Source organism: Leucoraja erinacea, chromosome 12, assembly GCF_028641065.1.
Source record: "Leucoraja erinacea ecotype New England chromosome 12, Leri_hhj_1, whole genome shotgun sequence".
NCBI lineage: Eukaryota > Metazoa > Chordata > Chondrichthyes > Rajiformes > Rajidae > Leucoraja > Leucoraja erinaceus.
Window position 1 is genome coordinate 13,491,480 of NC_073388.1, and position 16,404 is coordinate 13,507,883.

The following is a 16,404-nucleotide window of genomic DNA, read 5'->3' on the forward strand; positions in this document are numbered from 1 at the left end:
CTGAAGAAAATTTGGGACAGGTTGAACATGCAAACTCAACACAGACAACACTGGAGGTCAAGATTACTAGATCACTGGAGCAACGAGGCAGTAGTTCTACTAACTGCACCACTGTGCCATCCTGGGTGCTTCATAAGGTGAAAAACCTCACATTAAATGAATAGCATATGTGCAACGTTTACCTGAGCTCCATTAACTGGTGCAAATGGATTAGTTGCCCTCATTACAGTCTGAGGATACATCATTGGCTGCTGTGCTACCACAGGCACTGTCCCCATTCCAGGTACCTGTGAGTGATACAATGTGATGATAAAATTAATCAGTGAAGAAAATCTAAGATTACATGTATCTTATAAGTAGGATCAATACATTTCTAGAATGTAGAAAATTCAATTTTCTATCCAACTTTGATAAAATCTTGATTAGTGCGGGTGTCTGGGGTTATGGGGAGAAGGCAAGAGAATGGGGTTAGGAGGGAAAGATAGATGAGCCATGATTGAATGGCAGAGTAGACTTGATGGACCGAATGGCCTAATTCTGCTGCTATCACTTATGACATTATGAAATATAAGCAATAATGTCTAACTATTAAATTTATGCCCAGGAAATGTGGAAATAATTAATACAAATTCAATAAGGGCTTTCTCATTCAGTTTTAAGGACTACCTCAGCCAAAAAGACTAAGGCTCAGGATACCTGCCAGCTAACCACCTCCACATCCGAATCAAGCAGTGTGGTAGCAATAAGTAGTTGTTGCAGGAATGCCCAAACTACAGGTATTAGTTTTCCTGCAGTTTTCCAAAAGTAGGCACTGCATGATGAATTATATCACTCACATGCCTCTGAAGCAGAAATCATTGTTGGGGAATATGCAATGCCTTTGTTGGGAAGTCCATGTTTGAAGTTATGGGAGAATTCAATGAAATATATTGAAGTTATGGGAGAATTCAATCAAGTAAATTCCCTCAGCACAGGTGAAATATTAACAAAAAGGATTGCTCACCATTCCATATACAGGCACTTGAGGTGTTGACACTGGGAAAGATATTGGCGGCGGCACCTGCGTGCAAATAAAAATATTAGTTATATACTATATTGGTGATCTATCATTACAATCAATTATAGGAAAAGAGAAGATAAGCTGCAAGATCTCATCTGTGCCTCAGTATGAGGCTTAATAAAGTGGCCAAATACAATATAACTATCCTGTGATGTCTCCTTTTGTAGGAAGAAAATGAAGATGCTGGTTTAAACTGAAGATAGACACAAAAAGCTGGAGTAACTCAGTGGGTCTGGCAGCATCTCTGGAGAAAAGGAATAGTTGACGTTTCGGGTCAAAACCCTTCAGCAACCTGAAACATCACCTGTTCCTTTTCTCCAGAGATTACTCCAGCTTTTTGTGTCAATCATCTGTGATATCTCCTTTCCAGTTACATGGTGTAGATAGTGCTCATGAGTACTGTTAAAAATATCAAACAACAAAGGGGCATGGATATAACAAGCACTTAAAATCCTTTTTTTCTCCCTTAGCAACATCTCAAACGTAGTACAATAATCTGTTGGTGATGTTTCTGCCGGTTTACAGACAGAGATTAAAAAGTGAGGCATCACCAAAGAATAACATGGCAGTGGTCTGTGGAGGCTCCGGGTTTACTTCAGGGCAGCCTTGAGTCGGTCAATTGGAACATGCTCCAGATCATTTCATCCCCTTGAATGAGTATACATCAGTAAGCACCAGTTTCATCACAAAATGTATTGACGACTGCATTCCAACAGTTAAGGTCTGTCCCAACCAGAAACTTAGACTGAACAGGGAGAATCATTCTCTTTTAAAGTCCAAATCCAAAGCTATCATAAGGGATGACGCCACAATAAACAAGGCCAAGTGTGATTTCTGCAAGGCTATCGGGGATGCCAAGTAAGCAATCAAAAACAAGCTTGAGGTTCAATTTAATCAAGTGGATTCCAGGTGACTGCCAGGGACTGAATAACATCACAGGCTACAAATCAGAGTCGAATGGTTACCTCTATGGGTTGAGCGTAATGCCTTTTAAATCTGTTTTGAGCAAGCAAAGCTCCACCAAGACACTTCCCCCATCCCTTGCTGCCTCTGTCCCATACATCTCTGTGGCAATTGTCCGATTTGCTTTCATAAGAGTAAGCTCTTGAAAAGTGGCCACCAAGATGAAATCTCTGCTATTTCACCTATTCACCACTCGTCACCTATTTCCTTCGCTCCATAGATGCTGCTGCACCCGCTGAGTTTCTCCAGCATTTTTGTGTACCATGAAATCTCTGGATGGGTTCTGAAATCGTGCGTCAATCAGCTGGCTGCGGTCTTCTTTAACTCCTTACTTCAATGGTCTTCTGTCCCCTTCGGCTTCAAGGAAACCATCACCCAGTTCACAAGAAAATGAATGTGATCTGTCTCAATGACTACTCTCCAATAGCTCCAACAGTGACCATAATTAAGTGCTTTGAACAATTGGTAATATCCAACCGGGAGGAGGTGGCTGATCTAGCACTCTGGTGCCAGGATAACAGCCTCCTCTTGAACATCAAAAAAACAAAGGAGCTGATCATGGACTTTAGGAGGGCACATCATCCGAGGACGTACACTCCATTGAGGATAAATGGGGATCCTGTGGATAGGGTGAACTGTTTAAAATATCTGGGAGTCCACATCTCCGAGGATATGACATGGGCATCACACGCCTCAGCACTCGTGAGTAAGGCAGGGCAGCGCCTTTACCACCTCAGGCAATTGAGGAAATTCAGGGTTACACAGAAAAGCTGGAGAAACTCAGCGGGTGCAGCAGCATCTATGGAGCGAAGGAAATAGGCAACGTTTCGGGCCGAAACCCTTCTTCAGACTGCAGAGGAAATTCAGAGCGTCTCCGAGGATCCTCCAGTGCTTCTACGCAGCGGCGGTGGAAAGCATCTTGTCCGGGAACATTACCATCTGGTTTGGGAATTGCTCTGCCAAGGACAAGAAGGCTCTGCAGAGAGTAGAGCGTTCGGCTGAACGCACTATGGGAACTTCACTTGCCCCCCTGCAGGAACTATACATCAGGAGGTGCAACTCCAGAGCCAACAATATCATGAGAGGCCCCTTCCCCCCCTGCAACGGACTGTTCCAGCTGCTACGGTCAGGCGAACGCCTCCGTTGCCATGCGGTGAGAACGGAGAGGTTGAGAAGGAGTTTCTTCCCAGAGGCCATTCGGACTGTAAACGCCTATCTCACCAGTGACTAACTCTACTGAACGTTTTTCCTTCCATTATCTATTATGTAAAGGTATATGTGTGTTATGATTGTGTTTATAGGTTGTTTGTCTTTTTGCACAAAAGTCCGCGAGCATTGCCACTTTCATTTCGCTGCACATCTCGTATGTGTATGTGACAAATAAACTTGACTTGACTTGAATTGACTTGACTTTGCACAAGCATTCCAGACAATCTGGACCTCCTGCAATTGCCTACAGGGAAAAATAGGTCAACAGAGGATGTCATCCCTCTTACACTACTTTCAGCCCAGGGTCACCTAGTCAATAAGAACACCTATGTCAAGACGCAATTCATTTAACTACTGTTCAGCCTTCAACACAATAATGTTGAATAAACTCGTCTCTAAACTTAAGAGGCATAGAGTCAGAGCCATACGATGTAGAAACGGTCCCTTCGACCCAACTTGCCTATGTCGACCAACATGCCCCATCAACACAGGTTACCTGCCTTTGCCCCATATCCTTCTTAACCTATTCTATCCATGTACCTGTGCAAATGTTTTTTAAAATGTTGTTATAGTAGGTGTCTCAATACCTCCTCTGCCAGCTCATTCCATATACATAGTCAGTCATACAGCATGGAAACAAGCCCTTTGGCCCAACTTGTCCACACTGACCAACATGTCCCATCTACACTAGTCCCGCCTGGCTGTGTTTGGCCCATATCCCTCCAAACCTGTCCTATCCATGTACCTGTAATTGTTTCTTAAATGTTGCATTAGTCCCTGCCTCAACTACCTACCACTCTTGGCTAGCATATGGCATTCACTGTAAAATATATATTTCATATAAGGTTTCATTTATAAAACTTAATTAAATATATTAAAATGTAAGCCATGGATTGTTTGGTGCTAATTATATTTCCAGCTCAAAGCACTTCTCATTTGCACATCCAGCAAAGGCACGTGGATATAATCAATCAGGGATTTATGAAATTTAAAAAAATGTTCACAAGCAATTCCACTTCCAAACAGGAAGAAACATGTTCAACAGCAACATAATTCAGCAAATGTATTTCTGTACCTCAAGAAGCCCCCCACCCCTTTAAAGTCTATGATACGTGAATAGGTGTGAATTATAAAGACCAGCATTACATCCAAACCACTCTGAACATTGTTTCAGACCAAAGGTGATAACGTAATTTTTTGTAGGTTAAAATTTTAGAGAAAGTTTGATGGAGCATTATTTTACTTTCAGAAAAGTGATGCAAATTAAGATTGTTGGCTATGCAGGGTTTTGGTTTTAAATTGTAGCAGGACTCCTGCACCGATTTGATTCAAAATAAATGAAATTAAATTACTTCGTTTAACAGAATCTATATTAAAGCAGGGCGGCACTGTGGCACAGCAGTGGGTTTTGCAACCTTACAGCGCTAGGGACCCGGGTTCGATCCCGACTACGGGTACTGTCTGTACTGAGTTTGTACGTTCTCCCTGCGACTGCATGGGCTTTCTCCAAGATCTTCAGTTTCCTGGTGCATGTAGGATAGTGTTAATGTGCGGGGATCGTTGGTCGGTACAGACTCGGTGGGACGAAGGACACTATTTCCGCACTGTATCTCTAAACTAAACTGTTCTAGACATACCATTGGAGGAACATTCATTGGTGTGGCACTCCAGGAGGTTGATGCAGCGGTCTTTGGTTGCCAATTTGATCCTCCTGTCAATTTCCTCTCCCCACTCTGGATCCACTGTTGATCCATTCTATACATAAAAAGACAAAAAACAATTTTTTAGTGGTGGAGAAAAACAAGATTAACATTTCATCTTAATCACATTAACATCACTTAATATTCCTGTCACAATCTGCAATTTTAAAAGGAATTTTCGTCATTTGTTACAGCTGTTTAAGGAATTGAAAAGCATTCCCATGCAAATGTGCAAAATACAGGTCTAAACATCGAGATCTATTTGCTGATTCTGATGATGTTGGTTCAGATAAAGCAGCATTTTTATACATTTTCTGTTACTGGAGTTTCTACATGGTTATAGCAGTCAAAACATCTCTTGATTATTGTGTAGACACAAAATGCTGGAGTAATTCAGCGGGGCAGGCAGCATCTACGGAGAGAAGGAATGGGTGATGTTTCAGGTCGAGACCCTGGATTCCAGCCTTCGTTATTGGGATGAAACAGTTCATGCAAATTAATCAGAATAACTAGCCTTCTAGTTCAAGGTTGTTGTTGTAACACAAACCTGTGTAAATTTTGCAGATGTATATTTAAAAAGGAATAGCATTCATATGGAAGGAGGTGGGAGAGGGGAGAAGGGCAAGCAGAGACAGGTTTCTAAAATCATCATCCATATAAATAGGTAAGATTATGGGTGCAAATATCCACTACCCATCATGAAGGCTACCAAATTTAAATAACTGTGTGACAAGGTCAGTGAACTGGGATTGATAACCACTGGAAGACCCATCACAGTTGCTCCTGCTGATACTCTGCAATTCAAACTGAGGTCAATTCCTTATTTAACATATAACTAAATGATGCTGATACCCGAGTTGTGCACTATGCTAACTCATCAGCTGGTTAACCATAGTCCTCAAGGGTCCTCAGCAAAAATACCAGCCAACTGTTAAACACAGAACTACCTCATACTACAGGCAATAGCACGGTGGCAATATATTGATGATTTCAACAAGCTGTGTTCTTTCGCACGCTGCCTGTGCAGACGTATTGACATCTATTGGCAAATAACAAGAATTCAAACTTACCTAAAACCAACTAGTTACCTAAAACCAACATCCTGTTGATAACTTAGATAGAGAGCAAAAGTGAAGATGTGTTTCCTTCAGATTGAGAAAGCGACACAATAATAATTGGCGTAGGAGACTGGCTTGGAAACTAATCATGTAGGAAGGAACTGCAAATGCTGGTTTAAACCGAAAATAGACACAAAAAGCTGGAGTTCTTTTCTGGAGTAAATCAGCATCTGCAGTTATTTCCAAAAGATTTGATATCTTCCCCACTGGGGAATTTAGATTCCTGAAGCAGTGAAATTATTTAATATTAAAGTCCTTACTTTTTCATTGGGGTTCCTCCAAAATTCAAATCTATGAAAAGAAGGAAAAGTGAAAGCAGTTTTAATAGTCAATTGCGGTCTTGTTCAGCACCATAAAACCGAGGCAGTGAAAATATGGAGATATAATAGGCAGTTTTTTAAAATTTCAAAAATACAAAGAAAACAAGCTTGACTATTTTTAATGCGGATATACCATAGAAAAGTAAATCAGATCAAAGATCAACAGGACTTCCATTTCTTCTGAAGTTGTATAGTTATGCTCAAGACAGCAATGTTACCTAAAATTAACAGCATAATTCTAAGGTTCTGTAAGAAATGTTAAACTGAGTCTAGATCTACCTGTTCAGGTCAACTCAAAACATTCTCTAGCACATCAAGCTGCTGTTGTTTGGCTCTCCAATAAAACATTTTCTCACAAATTATTTTGCTTTCTCTCACTGAGCTATGTTTTTAAATACTGCCTGACCTAATGCTGTCTGATCTGCTGAGTTACTTAGGCACTTTGTTTTTTTTTTTTAATAACATGTCCTTTTTCTCCATAGCTCATGGGCTTTTACTTTCCTCCCATGTCTGGTCTGCAGCTAGCACAGGCCTTACACTTTTTATAATTAATATCACATTAGAAAATGGTGTCTCTAAAATATTTTTCACAATTATACCACTTCTCACAGATTACCTGAAAGCACATTGTGTACCGTTCCACCTGGTGTTAAAAATCTTGTAACTGTAAAATCTAAAATCTTTTAAAACTTGAATTTCTTGTTCAATTGCTTCTTTCTCTCTCCTTTTTCTGTACCTAATATAACAGTGAATTCAGCTCCTCCATTCTCAGTGTCTGAGCTATTAATTTCATTATCCTTTGGTATAAAGAGGAATCAGCCCAGCAAGTCTGGTCCTATCCTATTAGTGTCATTCCCATTGTCCTATTGAGCAACTCCCATGAAACCCCACCACCCCACCCCACACATTTCTGCAACTTAAAACTAGATAGTTTTCTCGTTTTGATGAAGATTATTTTACCTGAAACATTAGAAACATAGAAAATAGGTGCAGGAGTAGGCCATTCGGCCCTTCGAGCCTGCACCGCCATTCAATATGATCATGGCTGATCATCCAACTCAGTATCCTGTACCTGCCTTCTCCCCATACCCCCTGATCCCTTTAGCCACAAGGGCCACATCTAACTCCCTCTTAAATATAGCCAATGAACTGGCCTCAACTACCTTCTGTGGCAGAGAATTCCAGAGATTCACCACTCTCTGTGTGAAAAATGTTTTCCTCATCTCGATCCATAAGATTTCCCCCTTATCCTTAAACTGTGACCCTTGTTCTGGACTTCCCCACCATCGGGAACAATCTTCCTGTATCTAGCCTGTCCAACCCCTTAAGAATTTTGTAAGTTTCTATAAGATCCCCCCTCAATCTTCTAAATTCTAGTGAGTACAAGCCAAGTCTATCCAGTCTTTCTTACATTAACTGTCTCTCTATTCACAGTTGCTGCCTGACCTGCTGAGCATTCCTAGGTTTTTCTGTTTTATTTCTGGTTTCTAATATCTATGTTATTTGTTTAATTTCAGCATCTTTGGAGGATTGGAATCCAGCACTAACTCCATTTACAAATCTGCAGACGACGCCATTGTGTTGGGCTAAATCACGACCAATGACAAGTTGGAGTACAGGCAAGGAGATAGGGGACTTAGTGACATGGTGTCTGGCCAATAACCTCTCCCTCAATGGTAGTAAGACGAAGGAGATAGTTATTAACTACAGGCAGCCTGGTGGAGTACGTGCCTCAATCGGCATCAACGGTGCCAAAGTGGAAATGGTTGAGAGTTTCAAGTTCCTTGGTAGAAAGTTAACCAACAATCTATTGTGGACCAACCACATTGATGCAACATGCGCATCAACGCTTCTACTTCTTTTGGAGACAAGGCATGTCTGTAATGACTCTTACAAATGTTTGCAGATGCACCATAAAAAACAAAAAGTAGGGTTGCATCACTGCTTGGTTTGAGAACAGCTCGGCCCTACATCGCAAGAAATTACAGAGTTGTGGACGTAGCCAAGACCATCATACAGACTAGACTTCCCACCGTTGACTTCATTTACACTACATGCTGCCTCAGAAAGGCAAGCAACATAATCAAAGACTTGTCCCAACCCAGTCATTCCTTCTTATTGACAATAGGTGCAGGAGTAGGCCATTCGGCCCTTCGCGCCAGCACCGCCATTCAATGTGATCATGGCTAATCATCCACAATCAGTAATCCGTTTCTGCCTTCTCTCCATATCCCGACTCCGCTATCTTTAAGAGCCCTAAGAGCCCAGGTTACCACTGAGACAAGCACTCTCTTGAAAGTATCCTGAGAACCAGCCTCCCTCCACTGCCCTCTGAGGCAGAGAATTCCACAGACTCACAACTCTCTGGGTGAAAAAGTGTTTCCTCATCTCCGGTCCAAATGGCTTATCCCTTATTCTTAAACTGTGGCTCCTGGTTTTGGACTCCCCCAACATCGGGAACATGTTTCCTGCCTCTAGCGTGTTCAAACCCTTAATAATCTTATATGTTTCAATAAGATCCCCTCTCATCTTTCTAAATTCCAGAGTATACAAGCCCAGCTGCTCCATTCTCTCAGCATATGACAGTCTCGCCTCCCTGCTCCCACCTGACCGAAGGTACAGAAGCTTGAAAACATGCACTATCAGACTTAGGAACAGCTTTTTCCCCTCCGTTATCAGGCTTCTGGATATTGGACTTTGTCTATAGTAATGAAGGCGCCGCAATACTGAGAACTATATTCTGCACTCTGTATCTTCCCCTTTGCTCTATCCATTGTACGAGTTAAACATCATTGTATCTACATATGGTACAGCTGATCCATTTGAACAGCATGCAAAACAACGTTTTTTATTGATTTCCTCAGTATGTGTGACAAGAAAGCTAAACCTATTAGTATAGGAAAATAATTTCACATGGTCATTTCTTTAATCTTAGCTGATTCTGTTAAAATAGCAAAGGCTATCTTGTTTTTATAATACATACTGCCCACAAGGTTGGCAAGGGATGAATCCAGGTCAGTTGCTAATAGCTTGTTATTCTGCTGGTTCACTGCTGGAGTTGTCTGATTTTTGGCGAGGAGAGTTGGCATCAACATTTCACCTGGTTGACCAAACCCTGTCAGAACATAACAGAATCACAAGATTAAAGCAAATATCACTTGTAAAATCTTCCAAAGTTTTGTTTATCTATTTTGTCCCGAGTCATTGAGGAATTGTGTGATGCGTACAAATTCTTCGTTTTACCAAAATCTAAAATTCTCAAACTACTTATCTATTCCTGAAAAATTACGGTATTGTTTGAGCAAAGCTAAACTGATTAAAATTTGAATGTATTTAACATTTAGTGAACTTGGTAGCAATTTTGGATTGAAAAGCAAGATTAAAAGCCATCATTGTTTTGTTTTTATCTAGAACATTATTTAATACACTTTGACCAGCTTTTGAACTATCGCTTTTATATCTCTTTGTGGCTTTATATAAAGGATTTTGTGAAGTTCCTTGGGATGTTTTGCGATATTCTAAATGTTTATTTAAATACAGGTTACCACTGAGACAGGCATGATTGGAGCACCTACCCAGTTCACAATCTCAGTGGTCTCATGTGTTTAAACTAAATATGATCTCTCATTACCAGATTTTAGTCAGCCATGCAATGAAAAACTAACTTACCATTCATTTAGCACAAAGACATCAGGTCAAGATGGAAGCATGTAAAGAGAGTGAATAAGAAGAAAGCTGAATCAATGTCAAAACTGCATGTAGTAAATGTGGCATATGCTCAACAGACAAAAACATTAAAAGAAAAATCTAGTTTTCACATTCTGAAAGAATTATTTTAACAATGACTCAGTATGGTCCACTTAAATTGACATTATACAAATAGTGAAGCTAGAAATATTTCTACAAACAATCTGTCAATTCTTAATTAGAAATGTAATGTAATACTGTCAATTCTTAATTAGAAATCCCAAGATTGATTTATTTCTGATAACACAGGCCATAGACATAGGAGCAGAATTAGGCCATTCAGCCAATCTATTTTTTCTTCTCAACCCCGGACTCCTGCCTTCTCACCGTAACCTTTGACACCCATACTAATCAAGAACTTGTTAATCTCCGCCACAAAAGTACCCAATGAGTTGGCCTGCACAGCAGTCTGGGCAATGAATTCAACAGATTCACCACCATCTGGCTAAAGACATTCCTCCTCATCTCCATTCTAAAGGTACATCATTTTATTCTGACCGTGTGCCCTTTGGTCCCAGACTCTCCCACAACTGGAAACCAGAAGGTATTCCATTGTTACATATTTTGACCAGGAAGCAGTTTTGGTTGCACTCAATTGGTTGACCTCAGGCTTTGGGACCACCAAGCTTATTCGTGCTCTTATGTTCCTATTATATTATCTGTTGGTACAACATAATTGCTTACTTCACATAAATCTGAAAGGAATCTGAAAGCCAGAAAATGGTCAAACTAAATTGCCTCAAGGTGCAGCCAATAATGGTCTTTGTGCCTCTCTACTAGGAAATGGCATAATGGCAAACTACCAGGAATCACCATGTACCATCAAAAAAAGAGAATTTCATGTTTTACATGTCAAATATCTAGTGCTAAATCTCTTTGTGATTATCGGGATAATTTCCCTGACCAAAGGATGAGAACCGATGCCTAAAGTGATCCTTTATTTATTCATCCTCAGAACGATGAGAAACACTGAGCATCCTGCTTGGGGGAAAAGGTTAAACTGCAATGTTTTGTAAAAGTGGCATTGCTGGAGTATATAACAACATTATTATTACTGCTAATGCTGCTACAATTTGTGAAATACTGGAAATATTTAGTATAAGTAAAGCAATTTAGGACTGGGCATTACCACTTGCATTCTGGGCATCATTGGCACCCAACTTAGCTCCAAACACTGAGTCAAAGTCCACATTCATTGCTGTTGGAGCAATCATCTGAGGGACAGCTTGAGGAGCAAATCCTAAGGGGAAAAATGTTGATACAAGGAATCATTATTAAGAAAACAGAAAGCAGACAGGGAAAGAACGTGACTTATTTCATCCATTAGATGTCCCAAAGTGGTTACTTTTGAAATGATGCAACTATTTTGTATAATAGATTCCACAATACAACAATTAAGTTAATAATCGTGTTTCAAAGGTGCTGATTGAGAACGAACATTTGTCACGATTATTTGGTCATATTCAACTAGATGTACAATTTTACACATCAAAAGAATATACTTTTGGAACTGGCAGTAATATTAAACATTTCAATTAAAAAACCCTTGTTCATTTACTATCTTGTATTTCTGGGAGTAGAACTGTTACACTTGCTGAATAATTTCCCCAAATGACCCCATGAATATACTTCCTTTCTTTCGATGCCAGTTGTTTCCAAAATTAATGAAATCCATTATTCCAAAAGAGGAGCAATTATGATCTTCAACTTCCCCCTCATGTTTATAAATCTGCTGCCACTGTGGTTCATTACTACAGAAAGACTCAATCATGGCCACACATCCAAGTTTGTCCAACCTCTCGTCATAACTACTATCCTCTAATCCAGGCAGCATTCTGGTAAACCTCTTCTGCACGCTTTCCAAAGCCTCCACATTCTTCCTCTGTTAGTGCAATCAAACCTGCACACAATACTCCCAATGCAGCAAAACCAGTTTTCTTTAAAAGCTGCAATATGATTTCCTGACTTTTGTACTCAATACCCTGAAGAAAGAATGCATGATTGAAATAGGGTCAAAAAGCAAAGACTGCACATGCAGTTTGTCTACAAATGATTGTAGTGCAAGTGAGCGGGGAAAAAGAATGTAGTTAAATGGGATGATGAGCAGTTGTAAGCACAAGCAAGCTGTGGTGCAGTATAAAAACATAAAAAGCATTTGAGATGAACTTGGTACCAAGCCAGGAGCAAACATGTATGCATTGGGAGACAGCAATGAGGAGACAGAGAGAGCAGATAAACTTACTTCTCCAAAGAAAGCAACTCACCAAGAAAAGGATCATGGTTAGGAATAACTTCAGGAACAGGAGCTGGTCCTTTTGAGGTGAAAGAATCTGATGCAGTAAAGGAGAGTTCAGGTAAAGTAATTAGGAACAGGAGTAGATAATATGGCTCTGAGCCTGCTGATCTAGGTTAGTTCCATTTTTCTGCCCTGTCCAAATATCCTTTAGAGTCTAGAAATCTATTGATCTCAATGACGGTCCTTAGGGTGGAAGTTCCAAGTTCAACACTCTACAGAAGCAAAGCTTTTTATAATCTCAATTCTAAAAGGTCTGAGTTCTCTACAAGTCTGGGTCCAGACCCCTCAGCCAGGAAAACATCTTCCCCATAACCATTCAGTCAGGCCCCAAAATAAATTCGTAAGTTTTAATGAACCCACACTCATTCTTCTAAATTCTACAGAATACAAGCTTTGTCACTTCAATCTTTGCTAAACCCACCATCCGGCGACCAGTCTGCAGAATCTTTATTGCACTCCCAAAATGTGTACATATAACTGAAGTAAAATATGCTGACGTGTTTTCAATTCTTTGCGTAATAAAGGCCAACATACCATTTACCTTTCTAATTACTGTGTCACAACTGCATATTAACTTTCAGAATCAGAAACTTGACCAATCTAATGTGACTTTTACAAATACGCTCTTCCTCTGATTGTGCACCAAAGTGGGTGATCTCATTACTTTCCAAATTATATTCCATCTTTTATTTTCTAACCCATTCTCTTAGCTTAACGGTATTCCCTTGCAGCTGATTCACTTTCTTGCAATCCAACTAAGTACAGTATCATTAGCGAACTTGGAAATGTGACATTTAGCTTCCTCAGTCAAACTGAGCAATGCTCCTCCCAAAACATGACAAGTTAAATTCCATACACTTACAGGACCAGTTTAAAAAAAAATTAATTATCCTTGATTGAAAAAAGTCATTAAGATTGTTTTAATTAGAGACCATTAATTTCTTCCTTGAGAAAAGGTAGTAAGATTTCAATACAATTGTACTGTGAATTCTGCCAATTAAAACTAAAAAAGGATAAGATGGTCTGAAAATCAGCAGATATAATTTTCAGGATGATATGGAAATAGGATTTTACGTCCACTTGCATCGTGAAGGTGGCAAAATGCCCACTTCCCTTGCTTCAATTTCTATCATTCTTTATGTTGAGACATATCTTCAAGGTCGGCAGAGGAGTGGCAGGTGAAGGAGTGAGTGCGGGGATTGGTTGAGAAGGAGAGCGGCCTGGCGGGGAGCGGCCTTGTCGAGGGAAGAGCCTTGTGATAAAAGTGAGAGTCTTCGGCTAGGAGGCTGAATGGAGGAGACTATGCCAAAAGTTGGAGAGGGTGAGACGTTGCGAAGAAATGACAGGTAAGCTGATTCAATGTGATGCTTGTAGGATGTGGGAGGTCAGGGAAACTGCTGGTGTCTCTGGCTGCTACAACTGTGGAAAGTGGGTCCAGGTTCAGCTCCTGAAGGACACTGTTGGGGCACAGAAGAGGCAACTGGATGACCTCAGGAGTTTCCTGGACAGGACCTACAGCGAGATCGTTACACCGAAGGTACTGGAAGAGAGAAGGTGGGTGATAATGAGGAAGGGAAGGAAACTTGGAGTACAGGAGACCTGGCGGGGATGTAACTCTTGAAAACAGGTTCACCCACTTGGAAGTTGTCGGGTCAGGTCACTGCCATTCTGAGCGGGGGACAGGTCTGCGCGTCAAAACGTAGCACTGAAGCAAAGCTGAGGAGGCAGTCGTCAGGCAGAGCTGTGGTAGTCGGGAACTCCATTGTGAGAGGTACAGGCAGGGGTTTCTGCGGCCACAGGCGGGATTCAAGGATGGTGTGTTGCCTCCCTGGTGCCAGCATTCTGGACGTCACGGACCGATTGCAGAGCATCCTCAAGGGTGAAGGAACAGGGAGATAGGGGAACTGAATGTGTGGCTGAGGAGCTGCTGCAGGGAGCAGGGATTCAGATTCTTAGACCACTGAGATCTGTTTTGGGGTAGGGGTGAATTGTACAAAAGGGACGAATTGCACCTTCACAGGCGGGGGACCAGCACGCTGGCAGTTAGATTTGCCACGGTTACACGGGTGGGTTTCAACTGAATAGTGGGGGGGGGGGACGGATGGACGAGACAAATTGGAAATAAAGGGAAGAGAGTATATGAAAAGTTAAGAAAGACATCAGAATTAATGGGGCAGAAAGACTCACTAAGGGATAGGAGAGTAGGGCCATGTGAAATAGGAATCGATGTGAAAGGTGAGGTGAGTAATGGATTAAAAGTATAATATATGAATGCACAAAGTATAAGTAAAGTGGATGAGCTTGAGGCTCAGTTATAGATTGGTAGATATGACATTGTGGGGATTACAGAGACATGGTGCAGGAGGATCAGGACTAGGAAATGAATATGCAGGGTTATACGTCCTGTAGGAAGGACAGGCGGGTGTGGTCTCACCAAGCCTATAACAACTGCCCTACAACTGCACCTCCCTGCTCCTATACTCAAATCCTCTTGAGGATGTGGGGTCCCCCTTTCCCAATCGCTTTAGATAATAATCTGTTTCCCGAGTGGAGGGCATGAAATTGCAGTCCCTCACCTTGCGAGGGGCTTAGTGACATAGGGACTGACGATGTGGGGTCCCAGAGTCGCTGTGGGTAAAGGACCCGTTTACTGAGGATCCACATTACTGTAACTTTAAGTTTGTACTAATCTCTTATGTGGGACACGATGTAGCGTAGCTGTAGATGGAATTGAGGAACTGTAAAGGTATGATGACACCAATGGAAGTTATCTACAGGCCCCCAAACAGTAGCCTGGATATAGGGTGCAAGTTGCAGCAGGAGTTAAAATTGGCATGTAACAAAGGTAATGCCAATGTGGTTATGGGAGATTTCAATATGCAGGTAGACTGGGAAAATCAGGTTGGTTCTGGACCCCAGGAAAGGGAGTTTGTAGAGTGCCTCCAAAATGGATTCTTAGAGCAGCTTGTACAGGAGCCTACCGGATAGAAGGCAATTTTGGATTTAGTGTTGTTTAATGAACCAGATTTAATAAGGGAATTCAAGGTAAAGGATTTAAGGGAGGTAGTGACCATAATATGATAAGTTTTAATCTGTAATTTGAGAGGGAAAAGGTTAAATCAGAAGTGTCAGTGTTGCAGTTGAACAAAGGGGACTATGAAGGCATGAGAGAGGAGCAGGCCAAGGTCGACTGGAAAAGGATCCTAGCAGGAATGACAGTGGAACAGCAATGGCAGGAATTTCTGGGCATAATCCAGAAGATGCAGGATCATTTCATTCCAAAGAGGACAAAAGATTCTAAGGGGAGTAAGAGGTAACCATGGCTGACAACGGAAGTTAGGGATGGAATAAAACTAAAAAAGGATATCACATAGCAAAGACTAGCAGGAAGCCAGAGGATTGGGAAACTTTCAAAGGACAACAGAAGGCAACAAAAAGGGCAATACAGGGTGAAAAGAGGAAGTACGAGGGTAAGCCGGCCAAGAATATAAAGAAGGATAGTAAAAGCTTATTTTGGTATGTTAAGAGAAAAAGATTAGTAAAGACAAATGTGGGTCGCTTGAAGGCAGAAACAGATGAAACTATTATGGGGAACAAGGGAATGGCAGAAAGGTTGAACAGGTAGTTTAGTTCTATCTTCACTGACAAAGATACAAACAATCTCCCAGATGTACTAGAGGACAGAGAATCTGGGGAGACAGAGGAGCTGAAAGAAATTTACATTAGGCGCGAAATAGTATTGGGTAGACTGATGGGACTGAAGGCTGATAAATCCCCAGGGCCCGATGGTCTGCATCCCAGGGTACTCAAGGAGGTGGCCCTAGAAATCGTGGACGTATTGGTCATCATTTTCCAATGCTTTATAGATTCAGCATCAGTTCCTGTGGATTGGAAGGGAGCTAATGTTATCCCACTTTTCAAGAAAGGAGCGAGAGAGAAAACGGGGAATTATAGACCAGTTATCCTGACATCGGTGGTGGAGAAGATGCTG

General features: G+C 41.2%; 1 protein-coding gene across 1 annotated transcript in view; it reads right to left on the reverse strand.

Annotated features, from left to right (window-relative positions):
• Positions 1–16,404, reverse strand: part of si:ch211-200p22.4 (phosphatidylinositol-binding clathrin assembly protein) — an 84,865-nt gene that overhangs the window by 7,044 nt on the left and 61,417 nt on the right. Inside the window, exons 13-19 of the mRNA XM_055644192.1 lie at positions 12,382–12,447; positions 11,247–11,357; positions 9,354–9,470; positions 6,311–6,341; positions 4,870–4,987; positions 1,004–1,060; positions 183–287 (exon numbers count right to left, since the gene is read on the reverse strand). Of these exons, the coding sequence (XP_055500167.1) occupies positions 183–287; positions 1,004–1,060; positions 4,870–4,987; positions 6,311–6,341; positions 9,354–9,470; positions 11,247–11,357; positions 12,382–12,447 (605 nt within the window). The remainder of the gene's footprint in view (positions 1–182; positions 288–1,003; positions 1,061–4,869; positions 4,988–6,310; positions 6,342–9,353; positions 9,471–11,246; positions 11,358–12,381; positions 12,448–16,404) is intronic.